Genomic DNA, 17,494 nt, shown 5'->3' on the forward strand with positions numbered 1-17,494 from the left:
GGGGTGTAGAAGTGTCAGAAATGTTGAACTTGTTTCAGGTGTTCCTCTTCTGACCGGCCTCCCCTTCAAGGGGGGGGGGGGGAAGAGCACTAGTATGTTTTTTTTCTTTTAAAGAAAGTATACTACTCGTAACAGCTTTAAGAAACATCAATGAAAGTTTATGGAAGGGAAATACAGTATAAGTATTTGAAGCAAATACATACACAGGTATTTGAGTTGTGTGCAGTAGCATGTTTTGAGCAGTGATTTTAAAAAGGCAGTGCTTACACTTTGGCAGCTGCTTGCTRTTTAGGTCTGATTTAGCCTTTCTCTGTCACTGAATTTTTTAATCTCTTTTATTTTAATAATAATTTTTCACACAACAATTCAGGAAAATGAAATGATGCAAAGCCAATGTCAAAAAATGGGAAGATTGTCAAAATGCTGCAGTCTCAGCTCTTATTTCACTGTCTGCCCCCATGTGATATTCAGTTCTCTTGTGCTGTATTCTTTGAACTTCCAGTTAACTTAATAGCTAGAAACTGGTAAAAAGTGCCTATGATTAAAATGGCTTTTCTGTGGTGACAGGTTTTTGACACGCTGTGGCTCCGTTCTGCATTAGCAGGTTCCTAGTATCATGGGGTGAGRGGAAGGAGGCTTACCTAATGCGAGAAAAATGTTCTTAAACTTAGAGCAGTCAGTAAGTCATTTTACTCCTTTCCTTTCCAGGTGTGACATCTGTTGTATTACCTTTCGTACTCATCGGGGCTTACTGCGCCATAATGCAGTTATCCACAAGCAGCTTCCCAGAGACCCCACAGGAAAGCCTTTCATTCAGAACAATCCTTCGATCCCGGCAGGCTTCCATGATTTGGGATTCACGGACTTCTCCTGTAGGAAGTTCCCCCGCATTTCTCAGGTACTCTTTATTCTTAACAGCGTTAAGATACCAGATGATACAATGCATATCTTCTGAATTCATCGAAAGATTTGTCTTAGGTGAGGCAGAGCCTGCATATAGAGTATTCTGTGGAAAGCATGTAGTGTTACTACTACAGTAGCGTCTGCCTAAGCTTCAAACATTTCCCTCCTTCTTTTTTTCTTTTTTCATCTAAAGAGTGTTTGAGAGGTTTTTTTGAGCATCCTAGTGGATAGCTATTGTTGTAAAGTTCTATAAAAATATTTTAAAGGAGGATGTCTGTGTTGTTAGATCCTTGCCCCTCCCAGCCTGCCCCATTAATTCCCTCCTTCCCAAAAGCATTCTACATCTAAAACCTATAAGGAGGACGCACGGTAGGGAAGGCATTATTTATTTTAACTTGCTGTAACAAGGATGTAGTTGTGGTGTGAAAGATTTTATCATCAAACTTTGGGAAGTCACCTTACTTACTAAATGGTGACCTCTTTAGTGACTGACCGCTCCACGCATCTGTGCCCCAAACACCTTTCCATTACATACCTTGAACAAGGTCTGAAGGTTTTGCATCTTTGTGGGGAAGTGGCTGGGGCAAAGCAGGGGGGGCAGTCTGTAAATATATTTTGAGACTGTAAAGTTCTGTACTGGATGATGTTGTTACTCCCTCAGTTTGTAGAACCTTGCCTGCCTTAGATTATTACGAGTCTGGATGAAACTGCTTACTGATTAATAAAAAAAAAAAAAAAAGGAAAAATCAACAACACAGTCCAACAGGGCTATCCTTATTCAGAATCTGCACTTTTCTTATTCTCCTTGAATTAAAGCATTGATTTCTAGCTCTTCTGGCTGCAAGGTGCTATACCTGAAGCTTTTCATTGATACAGGAGAGCATATAAGTCATTCTGTAACTACAGTAGAATTTTGATGAAAAAAATACATATTCAGGAAAAGAGAAGACATTTTTTAACAACTTGGTTTTGTTTCATTTGTAATTAATGGCAGCCATTAAAGGTTAAATGTTGTTGCTTTTCTTTTTTGTAATATAATTTTGCTTGCACTGTGAGGCAAGACCTACGAAGTGTCTGAACAAACTGTGTAGAGTATATAGAGATCCTGCCAGCCCTCAAATTATCACTTGTGCTCCGCTTTGATGCGGAACCTTTACAGCATATGAGCTATCTGGGTAACATGTAAATACAGCATTTGGATTCATGATCATTTTCAGGAACAGGTATAAAATCCGTTTGTGAGGTTTAGTATTTTTCTTGTGAGAAGAAATATAACTAGACTTCACTAACCAGAAGCCTGTATGGTTTTGGCTTTGCTTTTGGTTTATTGTTTTTTGGGAGAGTTATTTTTGGTTCATTTTGCTTTCTCAGGTGCTTCTGTTTTCTTTCCTTCTAGCTTCTTTGTAGTAATAAAGCTAAAAAAGATAGTCATATTGTCCAACTTACTGAAGCTAGCTGGACAGTCTGCTGAGGCCCCTGTCCTGTCAGTGAGGGGAGAGAGATTTCTGGAAGGGCAGTTCAGAGCAGAAATGTATTTGAATAGGACTCTGCATAGCCCTCTGAAGGAGTTTGCCCCTATAGAAGGGAACTTTTGGAGAATCAGCCCCTAATTTGGGTACACAACTTAACTGGCTGAAAGTTATGGAACAGGAATGCCCACCTCCATGCCAGATGGGTGGTGATTCCTCTAAACTCCTTAACTTGGGCAATAAAGGACAGAGTGAAGCTATTTTCTTTTGCAGCATCATGTGATGTCTTTGCTAGTTTAAGATGTCTGAATATTTAAAGACTGACTATCTTATTTTTGCATATTTTGTAGGTCTGGTGTGAAACAAATTTGCGAAGGTGCATCAGCGAATTCCATCGATTTATTTGCGAGACATGTAACAAGGCATTCCCCATGCTATCGGCACTCAAACTGCACACGGAAACCCACGTGGTGGATCAGGGAAAAGACAAGCACAAGCCACAGTCTGCAACCCCATCCGGTGAGAACCCAGACCAGAAAGCCTTCATGGCATCCTTGGGCCTACAGTTCACCAAAGACATCAAGCCTGTCAAGCAGGAGGACGATATGCAAGATGAGGTCCAAGAAATGCGGCTCAGAGCACTGAAGAGTAACCTACCTCAGGAACCCGGCAGCGCCGGCCCGCTCAGCCTCTCTCCTCTGGAAGCTGCCTCTATGGGAGGGCCGTTTTCAGTCCTTCCCCCTACAAAAGAGAACATAAAGCTCCTCTCACTGCAGCCGTTCCAGAAGGGTTTTATCATACAGCCTGACAGCAGTATTGTGGTAAAACCCATCTCCAATGAGTCTGCTATTGAGCTGGCTGACATTCAGCAGATCTTGAAGATGGCTTCTTCTGCTCCTCCTCAGATCAGTCTTCCTCCACTTTCTAAGGCACCTTCTGTCCCCGTGCAGTCCATTTTCAAGCATATGCCACCGCTGAAGCCAAAGCCTTTAGTAACACCCCGAACGGTCGTTGCAACCTCTACACCCCCTCCCCTCATCAGTGCCCAGCAAGCCTCCCCTGGCTGCATCAGCCCAAGCCTCCCACCGCCCCCTCCACGGCTGATCAAGAACTCAGTGGAGTCCTCCTCCAACTCTCATCTCTCCCAACCGGGAGCCAAATCGAGTCCTTCCTCGCAGTTGCTCCTCCAACCCAAAGTAGAGCCTTTAACTCAGCACGAGATGAAGACACAGCTGGAGCAGAACAGCATCATTGAAGCTCTCCTGCCTCTGAGCATGGAAGCCAAAATCAAGCAGGAGGTGACAGAAGGGGACCTCAAAGCCATCATTGCGGGGGCAGCAAACAAGAAAGCCCCGACCATGAGGAAAGTCTTGTACCCGTGCCGATTCTGTGACCAGGTGTTTGCCTTCTCTGGCGTCCTGAGGGCTCACATCCGCTCTCACTTGGGTATTTCCCCATACCAGTGCAACATCTGTGACTACATTGCAGCTGACAAGGCAGCGCTGATCCGGCACTTGCGGACGCACAGTGGGGAGAGGCCATACATATGTAAAATCTGCCACTACCCATTCACAGTGAAAGCCAATTGCGAGAGGCACCTGCGAAAGAAGCACCTCAAAGTGACCAGGAAGGATATAGAGAAGAACATTGAATATGTCACCAGCAATGCTGCAGAGATGGTGGATGCCTTCTGCTCCCCAGATACCGTGTGCAAACTGTGTGGTGAGGACCTGAAGCATTATCGGGCCCTCCGCATCCACATGAGGACACACAGTGGCTGCCAGAAGAAGAAGCCATTTGAGTGCAAGGAGTGTGGCACCGCCTTTTCAGCCAAGAGGAATTGCATTCACCATATCCTCAAGCAGCACTTGCATGTGCAAGAAAGGGAGATTGAGAATTATATCTTGGCGGTGGACTGCAACGCTCAGGAGAGTCAGACAGACCCTCCTTTATTGGATGACAGCACTTACATGGACCGCAAGCCCATCRCACCTTTCCTGGAGCCACAAAATGGCTTCTTGCTTGGGACACCATCTCACGTTCCCATCAAACTTGAACCTGTGGGCAACTTCCCAGTGGATTTTGACGAGCCCTTGGATTTCTCTCAGAAGAACAAAAACCTGAGTGCCGTGCAAGTGAAGCAGGAGAACCTGTTTGGCTCTTCTCCCCTGTCCCTCTATGACTGTTCCATGGAGCCCATCGACCTATCTATCCCCAAAGCCCTGAAGAAAGATAAAGATGATGTCCCAAGTGAAGCCAGGAAACAAGAGCTGGCTTCTTCCGGGATTAGTGATAAAGCCTATAACTGTCAGCAGTGCCCGCTGGCCTTCAGCGCCAATGGGAACCCAGAGAAAAACAGGGCTGTCAGACATTCCCAGCCACTGAAAGGTTCATTGCATTTGACTGTCCCAATCATTTCCCCAGCTCTCCTTGGCAATTCTGCCTTGCTGAGACCCTTGAGGCCTAAGCCACCGCCACCTCTCTTGCCAAAGCCTCCAGTAACTAAAGAGCTGCCACCACTGGCTTCCATTGCACAGATCATTTCATCTGTGTCTTCTGCTCCCGCTTTGCTGAAAACGGAGGCTGCAGACGCCAGTCCCAAGGCAGCGAACAGCTCCACTGGATGTGATAAATCAGGGAACGCCAAAGCAAAAGTGACAATCGTGACCACCGTTCAGAAAGACTCCAGCCTTCCCAGTGACCTGACTCAGGCCTGTGATCCGGAAGAGTCTCCCATTGCCGATGCTGGGTTGGCTAAGAAAAGAGGTAGGAAGAAAGGAACAAAAAATAAGCCTAAACTTAGCAGTGGTGTGGATCTGGAGTCAAGTGGGGAGTTTGCCAGCATAGAGAAGATGCTGGCTACCACAGACACTAATAAATTTAGCCCGTTTCTGCAGTCCACTGACAATTTCAAGGAAGAAAGTGGCAGAAATGGAACAAGTGAGGATGAGAAGGAAACTGCTGAAGATAAGCTGCTGAGAGGGAAAAGGAATGCTTACTCAGACTGCCTGCAAAAAATCCCCTGTCCTTACTGTCCTCGAGTCTTTCCATGGGCAAGTTCCCTGCAGCGGCACATGCTCACTCACACAGGTAAGACAGCCTTGTGCTGTAAGGTAGATTGTAGCCTCTAAGGATTTTCCTTGTGAAAGGGCCTCCCCGTGGAGAAATGGTCCTTTCTTCCTTTCTTGTCCTCTCTATGATGCCTGAATATTATTCTTCACTGTTTTGCAGATCCTCAACTGTTCCTGTTGTATTGTGGTGGTGTTTAATTTTTCAGTGATGGAGTAATATCTGTGCCTTTGTGTGTCAAGGGGGCAAATTACGTTAGGGCAAACCTGCTAAAACTCATTTGGCTTCAGTGGAGTGGAGTTATTTAGCATAGCTGGGAAAAGAATTTGGTTTCAGGTTTTCTGTTATTCTTGTCTTATCTTGAAGGTGAATGTGTGTGTTGAATATTTCATTGTACCTTATGTGGTTTGTTTGGCTGCTTCCAGTGGCTGTTTGTCTACTTCAGTAATGATATAAAGATCCATAAAAATGAGAGCAAATAAGTAAAGAATTGTGGAAGGAAAAGAAAATAATGTAGTGTTTAGCATTTTTTTTTCTTGCGGTAGCTTTTATTTGACAGATCAAAGAAGGAGGATGCAAAAAGTATTATCCTGAACATTACATAGTCACTTGCCTCTAGGAAATGTTTCTTAATGTTAGACAACCAAAGGTGGGCTTATGCCCTAAGGCATGAAGATGTATATGGAATCTTTAATATTGTGCCACTGTAACTAAGCTCAAACCTGGTGTAAACAAAAAGGAGGAATGGGGAGGTAATTTTAGGTTTGGGGTTATTTTTCATTCTTTGCTATAAAGGAAGTACTGCATCGAATGCTGTGCTGATTTCAAGTTCACTCCTTTTTCTACCCACATTGTAATAAATTAGCAGATTCTCATCCTGCTTTGGGAGAGAAAGAAAGAGAGCAAAGCTCTACTTTTTTTCCCACCTCTTCGAGTCAGTCGCAGTTCTTCTCTGTTTATCTCTTCATTATGAAATCTCAACTCCTGGCATAAAGAATAAAAGTCAGGGATGTTTGTAAGGAACTTCTGGGAATTGAGTACAGCCTCATAAGAGATAAGATAACTTCGTTTTTTTGGAGGARTTGAGGTTTTATGAAGCAACTGATTCATGTGCCTCTACTGAAAAGGGAAAACTGGAGAGGTAAAAGACATTAGCTAAGAGATTTAAAGGGAATCTGAGCTGTAGAGCAGTCCCTATCACGGTTTGCTTTGGGTGACATGAGGACATAACTTGCAAGGTATCAGCGCAACAGTGAGACTATTGTTTTCTGGCCTGCACAGACCAAATTATGTCGTCTTGTTAAGCATACAGTTTACTTTCAATGGTGAAGGAGAGCTCTTTATTCAGATCAATTGTTTTCTAACTCCCTACCCTCCAAAAAAAAAATATAGTAACTGAAGAAGGCAGCAGTCTGTTCATGAGTCAGAAAACAATAGAGAGAGGCTTTGCCCAGACTAAGGGGTTTGACCTGCTTGTGGATGGCAGACTTCCAAGGTAGCAGCACTGGTGTAAACCCTTCATGAAGACAGGAAAAAACGCAGTCAGTCATGAGTTATACCAGTAGAACTTGTCTCCTCTACCGCCACCAGGCTTGGAAGGAGACACCATCTTTTCAGAAAATCTGCGCTGCAATGCCCAGGGGGAAAGCAAGCAACCACAGCAGTGGCAGGGTTGGAGCCTCAGCGCAGATACAGATTTTGGTGATGCTACAGCGACTGCAGTAAGCAGTTCAGATTCAGGTTGGTGCACTCTGGCAACACTAAAACCGAGCTCTTTCTGATCATCGTCAGAGCAGTGTTGAGGGAGTCTTGGTGCTGGAGAACCAGCCCACAACAAACTTTGCCTGTCCTTGGGGCATCTCCTTTTAGGTGATGCTTGCACTCTGCTTCTAAATTAGTAGTTCGCAGCAGCTCCCCTGCGGCAGCAGGGGAGATGAGACTTACTGGAGGAGACAGGGAAGGGTAAGATAGGAAGGCAGAGAAGGTTTAGGCCAGAAGGCTGGTGCCAAAGCAAGTGCTGGGATGCATTCAGATGGAGCGAGCCCTGTGGTGTGATGGCTGTGAGGTGGCATAGGAGGGGTTTGGCAGCCCTGAGATACAGCAGTCTGTTGGGTTTGTGTCCAGGGGTGGGTCGGTTGGTTTTCTGATAGAGACATTTGCAGTGTAGAAAAGCCATAGTGCAACACACTTTTTCTCTCCCCACCTATTGAATGGGAAGTGACTTGTTAGAAAGCTCTGCTTTTTAAAAGGAGTCGGGAAAAAATTCTGTCCACTTAGTTGTATTGCAAAGGGAAAATGGGAATTTTACTGTTTGGGCTTGATGGCAGTTCCCTGACTTGGGGAGAGATAGATATGCTGGTGTGAATGGGATAGCTGGGAGTCTCAGAAAAACATATACATGCAAAGCTCACAAGTGGGGCACTGGGAATTTGGCATAGCTGTTTTTTATACGTTGTACCTGTGTTTTGTTTGAACATGCTCAAATATTTGCTTTTAATACCTTTCTTTCTCTTGATGTCTTTATTGTTTATTTTACTCTTCTGTGTTCAACCCACTTTGCCTTTTTGCTCTTTTCTCCTGCTCTCGATTTTTTTCATTTTCATCCCAAAGTAAAGAGCAACAAACAGGATGTGTCCTACAGATGATGCAGTTAGTTTTGCTCCTTTTACAGTATGTGCATCAGATTAGGGTTAACATAAAATGAAAATAATGCTCTATTTTGACCCCAGTGGTATCCAACATAAGTTAGTTGTAAATAACCTAAATCTGTTCACAGAAAATCACTTGAGGAGAGTTTCAGAGAGATGCTGCTGGATCACAGATGCGTATTGGCTTGCCAAACATGTGAAATAAATACTTACCACAGAAATGAAATGGACAAGAAAATATCTATAAATAAATATAAACAAACAAATAAATAAATAAATAAAATACAGTTAAGCCTAACCCATAAACCTGTATGTTCCCTTTTGATGGGAGGACACAAGTAGTAAAAAGTAGTAAAAACTCTACAGGAGTTTATATTCTTTGTTTATATGACCTAAGTCAAAATAAAATTGTAGAGATCTTTACTTTTTAACATTTGTCCTTGCCATGGTAATAATACATTTGCAGTAGGACTGCAGTGGCAGGAGGGATATTAATTAAGTGATGGTCTTTTTGTACACTCTGAATGTTTAGATTCCCTTTTATATTAAAAAAGCTCCCTTCAAGGTTTGTCTTCTGTGAAGTGTCCAGCCTAGAATAATCCTGCTGTGTTGCTAACCAAATGTTACTGTGAGTTCTGAATCTATATATGGACACGTACTTATTTTCATCCAAGCCATGACCATTCATGTAGAAAAAGTTAATAAAAAAGTAAATCACATTACACTTAAACTAATTGATTAGGTTACCTTTCTGTGAGTAAGTATGTTCTATCAGAAGAGCAGCTGCCATCAAGAGAGACRATATGAGGAACCAGAAATACTGCTTTTTTGTGTGTGCGTGGGTTGTTTTTTTTTAATGTCTTTAAAGTTGAGGCTTTGGAAAGCAGTCAGGTTTCCATTTGGGAATAACAGGGGGGTGAGGGTGGAGGGGGATTGGAGTTTGCACAGTAAACAAGATTTTTGTTTGGGATTTGAGACTTCCAACCAGGATGTACATGTAGAAAGAAGAATATCTTATCTGTTTGAAGTACTGGTCTGTATGACAAGTATTTTGTTAATATGAAAGTTTTAAAGTCTGAAAATATAAGAAAATTGTGAGCTGAGATGCAGGTTGAGTTCAAGTAATTAATCCCCAGCTAATCCTGTCATTGCATGCTTGAAGAGAAATGTGGAAAAGAATTGGGCTATCATGGAGCGAAAGGACTTCTGCTCAGCTTTGGAAGTTGTGTTTTGTATTTGCATTGTGAATGAAGCCACACAGAAGTGTAGAAAGCAGTGGTATTCATAACCATAAATGTATGGTTGACTTAGCAGACATCTAAAAAGAAAGTGACTTGTGAGCCTACACAAAGCAATGCCTTGACACTTTTTAAAAGTTGTGTTGGCACTGGAAGAAAATGAGAAAGAAATGCAGCCTCTCAGAGATGTCTCTTGCACTTGCGAGATGTGGGGAATCCCTCCTGTAGCCTCAGATGTTGATTAAAACAGCACCAACTTTTGGAAGGTTAAAATGAGAAAAGTGCTCACAGCATCACGTCAAAGAGAGACTGCTGTTTGGTGAGAGGGGTTGTGTGTGTTTAAGGGTTTAGGGCATGAGGGCAGAAGGTTTGACAGGAGCTGATCTCTTTACATATAATCATCGTCACAATTGCTTTCTCCATCACAAAGGTGTCTTGCAGGCCTGCTTTCCTCATTCCATTGCATGATGCTGGCTTTTCTTTCAGCTCTTCCTGTACTTGGTCTCTTCCCTTGTTTTAGTCATTTAAATGAATTACAGACATGAAAAACTTTCTCCTGTAGGGAAGTGATTGATTATTCAGCATGTGGGACTGGATTCCACCGAAATCAATGGAAGGATGCCTGCTGGCTTTGATGGAAGTTGCGTCAAATTCACACACGTGATAGACATCTCAGGGGAGAGGCGGTTGTTGAGAATCTTGCAATAGGCTATGTGCAATAGCATAGCTGGTCACCTTTGACCAGGGAGCCGAGAGGGCTTTTTCCATTGAAACAGAAAAGGACAAAACTTTGGTTGTGACAGGTTGTTCTTAGAGGTTAGTGACCACGTGACTCAGAAGGGGAGGGAGGAGGTAAGGGAGGGAAGGAACAAACACCCAAAGTCTCTTACCACACATTAGGAGAACAGATAAATGTATTTTTTTTTCCTGCTTCAGGTCAGAAGCCCTTCCCCTGTCAAAAATGTGGTGTCTTCTTTTCTACCAAATCTAACTGTGAACGCCACTTCTTGCGCAAACATGGAGTTGCCAGCTGCTCCCTGAGAAGAAACAGGCTTATCCCCCAGTCTAAAGAAAGGGATGCTGGATCTCCTGATAGCACAGGTAGTTTTTTTTTCAGATTGTTCAGAATAAAAAGACCAAGGTGTGTTTAATCTGACTGGATGCTGTAGACAAGCAAAGCTTAAGAAATGCCCTGCTACGTTAGCGCAGTGGTCTGTCCAGCCAAGTATTCTGTCTCTGGTGGCATCAGTGGGATATGCTGGTTAGGACAAGCTGTGAGCCTGGCCACATCTATCAGCCGGCTCCTGTTATGTCCTGCCAGCATCCACCACTGCTGCATAGGGTTGGATGTTAGGGAGTACATCCCTGCCTGTTCCCTTTAGTATTGTTTATAGACCTGTTGTCTGAGAGTCTCTCTAATAGCTTTTTGAACCTGCTGATACTGTCTGCCTCCAACCTCATCTGGTATCAGGCTCCAGGAGTCCATTACCTGCTGTGTAAGGAACTACTTTTTAAAATCTGTTTTAAGCTGATCCCCTGCTTGTTTCAGTGAATCCCCCTCAGTTGTAGTATTGCAGGATTTGGTGAGTAGTAGTTCTGTGTTCACCTTCTCTGCTGCCTTAATGATTCATAAACCTTGGTCATTTCCCAGCTTCCCTTCTTTAGCCTTCTCCCCTCCAAAATGAGGATCCTGAGTCTTTCTTGTGTCTCCTCCCAAGGCAGCTGCCCTATCACTTGGATTGATTTGGCTGCCCTCCTGTGTGCCTTCTCTAGCTCCACTAGGTCCTTCCTGAGATGTGGAGACCAGAAATGCATACACAGCTTGAAATGAGGGCACACCGAGGCTTTACATAGCTGCAAAGTGACACCCTTTTGCTTGTTCTCAGTACCTTTGCTGATGGTGCCCAGCATTTTTTGGCTCTATTTTGGCTGCTACTGCAGGCTGAGCCAGTGATCTCGGCGAGCTGTCATCGCTGGCTCCTAGATCTCTTGCCTGCATTGGAACTGCCAGTTCCAAGTTCAACATCACCTAGGCATGATTTAGATTATTTTTCTGGAGATACTTTACCTTACATTTATCTGCACTGAAGCTCGTGTGCCATCTTTTTGCCCCCTCAAGTTTTGTGAGTTTTGCAGAGAAGCAGGTTCATTGTCAGATCATGCAAGGCTTTATTTTGGACATTTAGTGGCATTTAGAGTGGCAGTTAGTCAGAAGGGACAAGCTGACATGGAACCAAGGGCAAATATAGTAATTCAGTATTTCTTTGTGCTGACTAAATGCAATAGACCTAAGAAGGAAGCTCAGCAGATGGTTGTACGTGTCCCTTGCCTGAAAAGTGTTTGTACAAGGGAGCCATTGTTGTAAGGCGTTCACACCTCGGAGGAAGACAGAGTAAGTTGTGTCAATTTGAGTAGGTCTCATAAAAGAGTTGTTGAAGTAATGATTCTAAAAGCAGCAAGAACTTGGCTGTGCGCGTCAGCATAGTTAAAGCTAGAAATCAGTTGTTACACTCAACCTCAGTATGACAGCTGATCAAACTGCATGAAAGTATACAGAAGGTATTTTCTTTAATATTTTTAAACTTCCATTTGTTTGGGGATGTCTTCTGTCTTCATGGCCTCCCCCCCCTTTTATTTTTTTAAATATGGCAGGTTGCACTGTAGTGATTCAAACGTAGTAATACAGGTCTCAGTACTAGTCTGGCATTAAAATCTGCCATGCTGGCATGTTACAACATGATTTGATCTTGCCTATCATGATGAGACAAGGTTGTCTTGTTACCATGTTAACAGCCCTTACGTTCGCAGGTCTGTAGCACGGTATCTGGCGTGTCACGTGGGCTGATCCTGCCTATGCAGACAACAGATGGTTACAGCGTGAGAGAGGAAGACTCATGTTATAACATGATCCCCTTGCAGAACAAAAGTGTGCRGAAAGGACTCTGAACTTGCTCATCTTCTTCAACCTTTACAACGAAATGAAAAAAAAAACGCCCTAATCGGGGTTATTGCAAACTCTCTTTGCAGTCACAGGGACTGTGGCGCAGCTCGGCTAAGCAGCGGGGCGAGAACGAAAGTGCTTGCAAAGCTGCTCAGGAGAGCCCTGGCGTGGCACGGAGGATGGGTAGGATTTTGTTGGAACATAAATGTTGTCCTTAGCGCTTGTGTTCAGCTGCGTTGGGCTGGTCAGGGTGGTTGGACCTGCCCCCTGCAGACAGAGCCGTGGGCCACGGTTGGATAATACAAAGCGCTTCTTGGCCGTACTGGCTTGACCTGTCCCCGGCTGTTCATCCTCACAGTTGTAACTGACCCAGCTGCCCAAAAAACGACAAGGGCAAGGGGAGGGACCTGCATTTGTTAGATCAGTTCCTGGATCTGGCTTGCGGTACAGGCCTAAAAGAGCACATTAATGCAGCTGAGATGTGGAGTTGGCAACATTTCCTGGGAGGCGTTGAGGGACAGATGCTGTTGAAATTGGCTTTGCTGTCAAATGCTTTGTATCTTCAAACAGCAGCCTTAGAAAGCAAGGAAGGAGCCCAGATCCTATACTGTTATAGTTACCATGTGCATTTTAAAGCACAGCTTAGTGTTTTTAACAGGCTTTGCCAAGTGGTGTTTAATCACAGTCCGAAATCATTCAACAGCTTCGGACTTGTGGTCTCCCTCCATTGTCCAAGAAAAACGGATTTCAAAATCAGTGGAAGTAATTTACAATTTGAAACTGTGGTTCAGTTTAAAATGGGGTCACTTCTCTTTCAGTGCCAGTTTTAAAAGGTGGGTGAATAGCATGGTTGAGGCTCACATGCAGAGTCCTTGCAAGGGCTGTACTTGGAAGCAAATAGTCCAGATTTCACTGTATGCCGAAAGTAAAGGGAGTGAAGGGGGATGCTTGGATGGTGTTTGGTCAACCATAAACTAAGCAAAGAGGAAGGCTTTAAGATGAGGTGTAAGACAGGAAGTGCAATTCAATAGAGTGTCATGGGGAACAAGTTTATAGAGGGTTTCTTTTGGTCTTGTTTTAAAACAAAACAAAAAACAGGATGGTGGTTTTTAATAGGATTCAGAGACAGGGAGTCTGTATAAGTGATGGGAGTTGTGCGTGTCCTTGCTTCATGGGGCAAAAGAGAGTAGTCTGCCAAATGTACCTGAAATAAATGGAGACAGTCTCACCCGGAAGAAGGGGCTAACAGCAGTTGGACTGGGGGAGGCTTGTACTGGAGGAGAGGACTAGAAATAAACTGTGGAGCAACTTAATGAATCGCCCACTTTCATCACATTAAGGCAACTCTGCCTTTGTCTCCTTAGGGCTTTCTGAATTCTACTTTCTTGCAACGAAATATAGTTGAGGGAGGAGAGCTGTGGGATGGGAATGGGGTAAGGGATTATCTGTTATGTAATACCAAGAGGCACTTTCCTAAGGAGAGATCCCTTTCTTAAAGAGGCTTGCCCCTAATGTGGGAGAATCAGAAATGGCTGCTCTGTGCTAACTAGGCAGATATTTACAAAGTAAGTATACTTAACAGTGAATTTTCCAATTAGCGTTTAGCAGAATTCATCTTTGCTCTAGAAATCTGCCACCCTGTGATCCGTTCAGAAATCATGTGAGCCCTGATTATAGTGGAGGACTTTTTGTTTTTCAAASTGTTGTAGCAGTCTGCACCTCTGAACTACATTTGTGGTTATTTCCTAGAGGACAAAGGGCTTGAAACTGCGTTTTCTCTGTCAGGCAAAGTGTAATAGCGACTTCAGAGCCATGGCTCACGGTAAGGTAAGGGTTGTTTGCCGTTAGGGCGAGTGGCAAATGGAAGAGCCGTAAAGTTGACCTGAGAGCTAGAGATGTTGTTTAGAAAATACTAAGTGGATGTATAACTTACTGACTATATTACCAACTCTGCATACAACTGCCTTTCTGATATAATGGTGCAATTCATTGTAGGCTGACAGTCTCTAGGCTTTTTTTTCCCCCCAGTTCAAATGCAGATTTCCACTAGCTCGATGTAATCAGATCTAGTCCTCAGCAGCTCTGTTTGTGTCATGGAGCTGAGCTGCTCGCTTGAAGGTACTGGATGATCAGAACTTGTGTCAAAGGCAAACAGTGTGGTGCTATCTGTCTGGGTTTTATCTTAAACTAGCTATTTTGTTTAATAGCTCTTTTTTTTTCCCAGAATTGTTTGTTCTCCTTTTTCCCCAGAGTTATTCATTTCAGGGGTCTTGCAGATGTGACTGAAGCCCCCTAAATGTGAGCCAATTAGATATTTAACTTTGTGTGTGTGATGTAATAGAGGTGGCTGAATTTTACGATGTAGTGTGTTTATAATAAAAATGGGCAAAAATAACACAACATTTTTTGTGAGGTGCCTCTTCAAGTTGGAAAGATGTTCTCCAAGTTGTGGATGGAAGTAGAAGCTATTCATTGTATGAGTGGTTAAAAAAGGTACCAAGATTACTAGAATGCTACCACCTAGTGGAGGCTGCCCCTGTTGTAAAATATAAGAATAGCTGGGGTTATTTCAGTGAATGTAGGGAAAATATTAAATGTTTAGCTCATCTGAGTGATAGTGTCAACTGCTTCTACAACATTCATTTCCAGTGCTCTGTATGTGCCAGTTGGGAGAATCGTTAATGTGATGGGTTTTCTACCACTTCTCTTGGGATCTCAGGAATGTTTGGCAATAAACACTTGCTTTAAAGTCACAAAATAATTTCCACTGCAACACCCTATTTTATGTAATAACTTTTTAACATCTCAAGCTCTGGTCTCTATTCCATCTTAATTCCAAAAAAAAAAAAACCCCAAACCCAAAACAGAATCAAACCAGCAACCTCCCCGCCTTGATCTGTATCTGCTCTTTTATCTGAAACTTTCCATGTTCAGTGTCTCTGTTGATAATTTTGTTAGTGTATGCAGGAAAGTAATTTACTCTTCTTTTTCTTCTTGCCACCCTTGAAAGATTAAGAAGGATGTTCTGACTAGGCTGACTGAAAGCTACAACTTGAATTATAAATAGACTTCAGTAAAATAGACTTTTCTTTCCACAGTTTGGAGGAAGAATGATTTTGGCTACAACTATATAGTGGTTTCTTTCATGCAAGAGAAAAAGTTTTTGCATTCTAAGATGGAGACCTTGAGGTTTTGCTTATGAATATCTCTCCTGAGAAGTTCATTTTTTCCCAGAAGTTTAAGAGGCAGCAGCTGAGCTTCATTCAGTTTTTTCATGTTGCCTTTCTCCTTATGTCCTTACATCCCTGGTTGTCTCTTCTCTCTCTTTTACAGTTCCTTGCTATATATTCTTTGATTCTTGTGTCAAAGCTGGTGTCAGACTTGACATCCTCAAATAGTGTCACCTTCTCACTCTTGCTTGTGAAACTTCAGAGGAATAACACAAAGTAAAGTTTTCTATGACAAAGTTATGTGTGCTGCTCCCAGCCTTCTCCTAAATTGAGGTTTGGTGGCTAAAAAAGGGGAAAGAAAAAAAAAGGGCAGGGGCTTTTGCAAAGGGGCAATCTGCTCTTGTCTTCTGCGCTTGCTATTGCGCTATTTGGAATATTCTTTGCAAGTAGGCTTTTAGGACCAAAACTATCTGCCTGAGGTGTAAATATTTGTGGGATGACAAACAGGTTGGAAAGCATTTTGCAATCTTARTAAGTGAAAGATAGAAAAGGGTGAAAGAAATGGAAGGCCTTTCCCGTGCACCCTGTCTTCCTCGTCTCCTAGATGCAAGTGGTTGCTCTGTCTGCATTGTAAATCAGTGCAATTCTGGAGCCATAAATTCTGGAAACAAGAATTACCAGTCTGAGTGGAGCTTGGTCTGTTTGGAGGGATATTTGCCCAGGTCTGAAGGCTCAGTCAAAATCCTTCTCCCAGTGTAAAGTATGGTCGAGTCTACTAGAGCTGTGTGGCCAGCTGAGTTTTCTGTTGCTACAGGTATTACTCAGGTAAGCTGGAAAAACAGTAGTGCAGAGCAAGCCTACACTCCACTGGAGCGGATAGGGTAATTGCCAATGCCAGACTTCCCTTGCAGTGTGGGAGAAATCCCAGACAGGACCTGATGTGGCTGCCTCCGCGACAGTCGCGTTTCCCACACACCTTCCTGACTCCCATGCTGCTATTCCTGTTTGTCTGCAGCAGAGCAGGGTTGCTTCTCACCCATCCCCAAAYAGTCTGGTTTTGTGCAAAGCAGATAGCTTTTTTACCAGCTGTGAAACCAACCATACAGGTTGGGGGTAACCACAGAGTAGCTCAACTAGTCGGGAACTGCCATTTTATGATATGCATGAAGTTTCATAAGGGCCTGTGAAACTCTTTCTTAGAAAAAAAACAGCAGGTCTAGTTTGTGCAGGTAAGAAAGAAGAGCACTTACCCAGGCATGTACACATTTTAACACATTCCTGCCTAAATTCGTATCTGAATTTTGAATGTATTCATTCTGTGGTGGTGAGCCAGTTTTGGAAGAGAATGTGCGGGTGCCTATCTGTGCTTCTGGTGCCCAGAGTGGTCTTTGCCCTTCATGAATGCCTGTTGTTTTAAAATTCATGTTCATTTTCTTGATGTCAGCCTCATCCATTTACTTATGCTAGTAAGGTGATGTCATTTATCTGTAGACGACCTGTGTGGTGGTGGATTGTATCTCTCTAGCACAGAAAAATGTAATTGTGGGCCAACCACTCAAGAACAGAATAACAGCTGAGAAGGGGCCCCAGGATATGGTGGGGAGAAAATTCAAAAGGTAAAAAGGGGATAGAGATTGGGTGTGATTAACTGAAGGATGAGTAAACTATAGGAAAAATGATTTTTTGGAAATACTGGAAGTAGGATAAGGAAAACTTAACAAAAATAAGGAGCAAAAAGGGAAATCATTCAGAGTGGGTGCTTTCTATACATGTTGAACTTAGAAGTTGATGTGGGTGTTGTGCTTGGGTATTTTGAAAAAAAAACTTTCTAGTTTTGGCTTGCTCTTCTTGAGCTAATTCCCTTTTGAGTACCACTGATGCATATTCCCCTCTCTTTTGCTCCCAATACTTCCCGTTTGAAAAGCCAATGAATTCTGCATCCGCTGTCTTGCATTTGGGCAGCAAAGAGATCACAAAACACCACTCCTGAGACAATGAAGTAGGAGCTCCCTCCATCTCAGTCTCCTCATGCTCTTCACTCTTCTCCATCCTAACA

General features: G+C 43.2%; 1 protein-coding gene across 7 annotated transcripts in view; it reads left to right on the forward strand.

The window, feature by feature from the left end:
• Window positions 1–17,494, forward strand: part of RREB1 (ras responsive element binding protein 1) — a 127,765-nt gene that overhangs the window by 99,738 nt on the left and 10,533 nt on the right. For 4 of the 7 annotated variants that reach the window (XM_026082855.1, XM_026082856.1, XM_026082857.1 and 1 more), the window contains 3 exons: window positions 709–898; window positions 2,723–5,462; window positions 10,264–10,428. In XM_026082855.1, the coding sequence (XP_025938640.1) occupies window positions 709–898; window positions 2,723–5,462; window positions 10,264–10,428 (3,095 nt within the window). Of the gene's footprint in view, window positions 1–708; window positions 899–2,722; window positions 5,463–10,263; window positions 10,429–11,613; window positions 11,682–12,135; window positions 12,159–17,494 lie in introns of those variants that run through there. The other 3 variants (XM_026082858.1, XM_026082859.1, XM_026082854.1) reach the window with 3 other exon arrangements.

Source organism: Apteryx rowi, unplaced genomic scaffold, assembly GCF_003343035.1.
Source record: "Apteryx rowi isolate R43461 unplaced genomic scaffold, aptRow1 scaffold_596, whole genome shotgun sequence".
Lineage (NCBI taxonomy): Eukaryota > Metazoa > Chordata > Aves > Apterygiformes > Apterygidae > Apteryx > Apteryx rowi.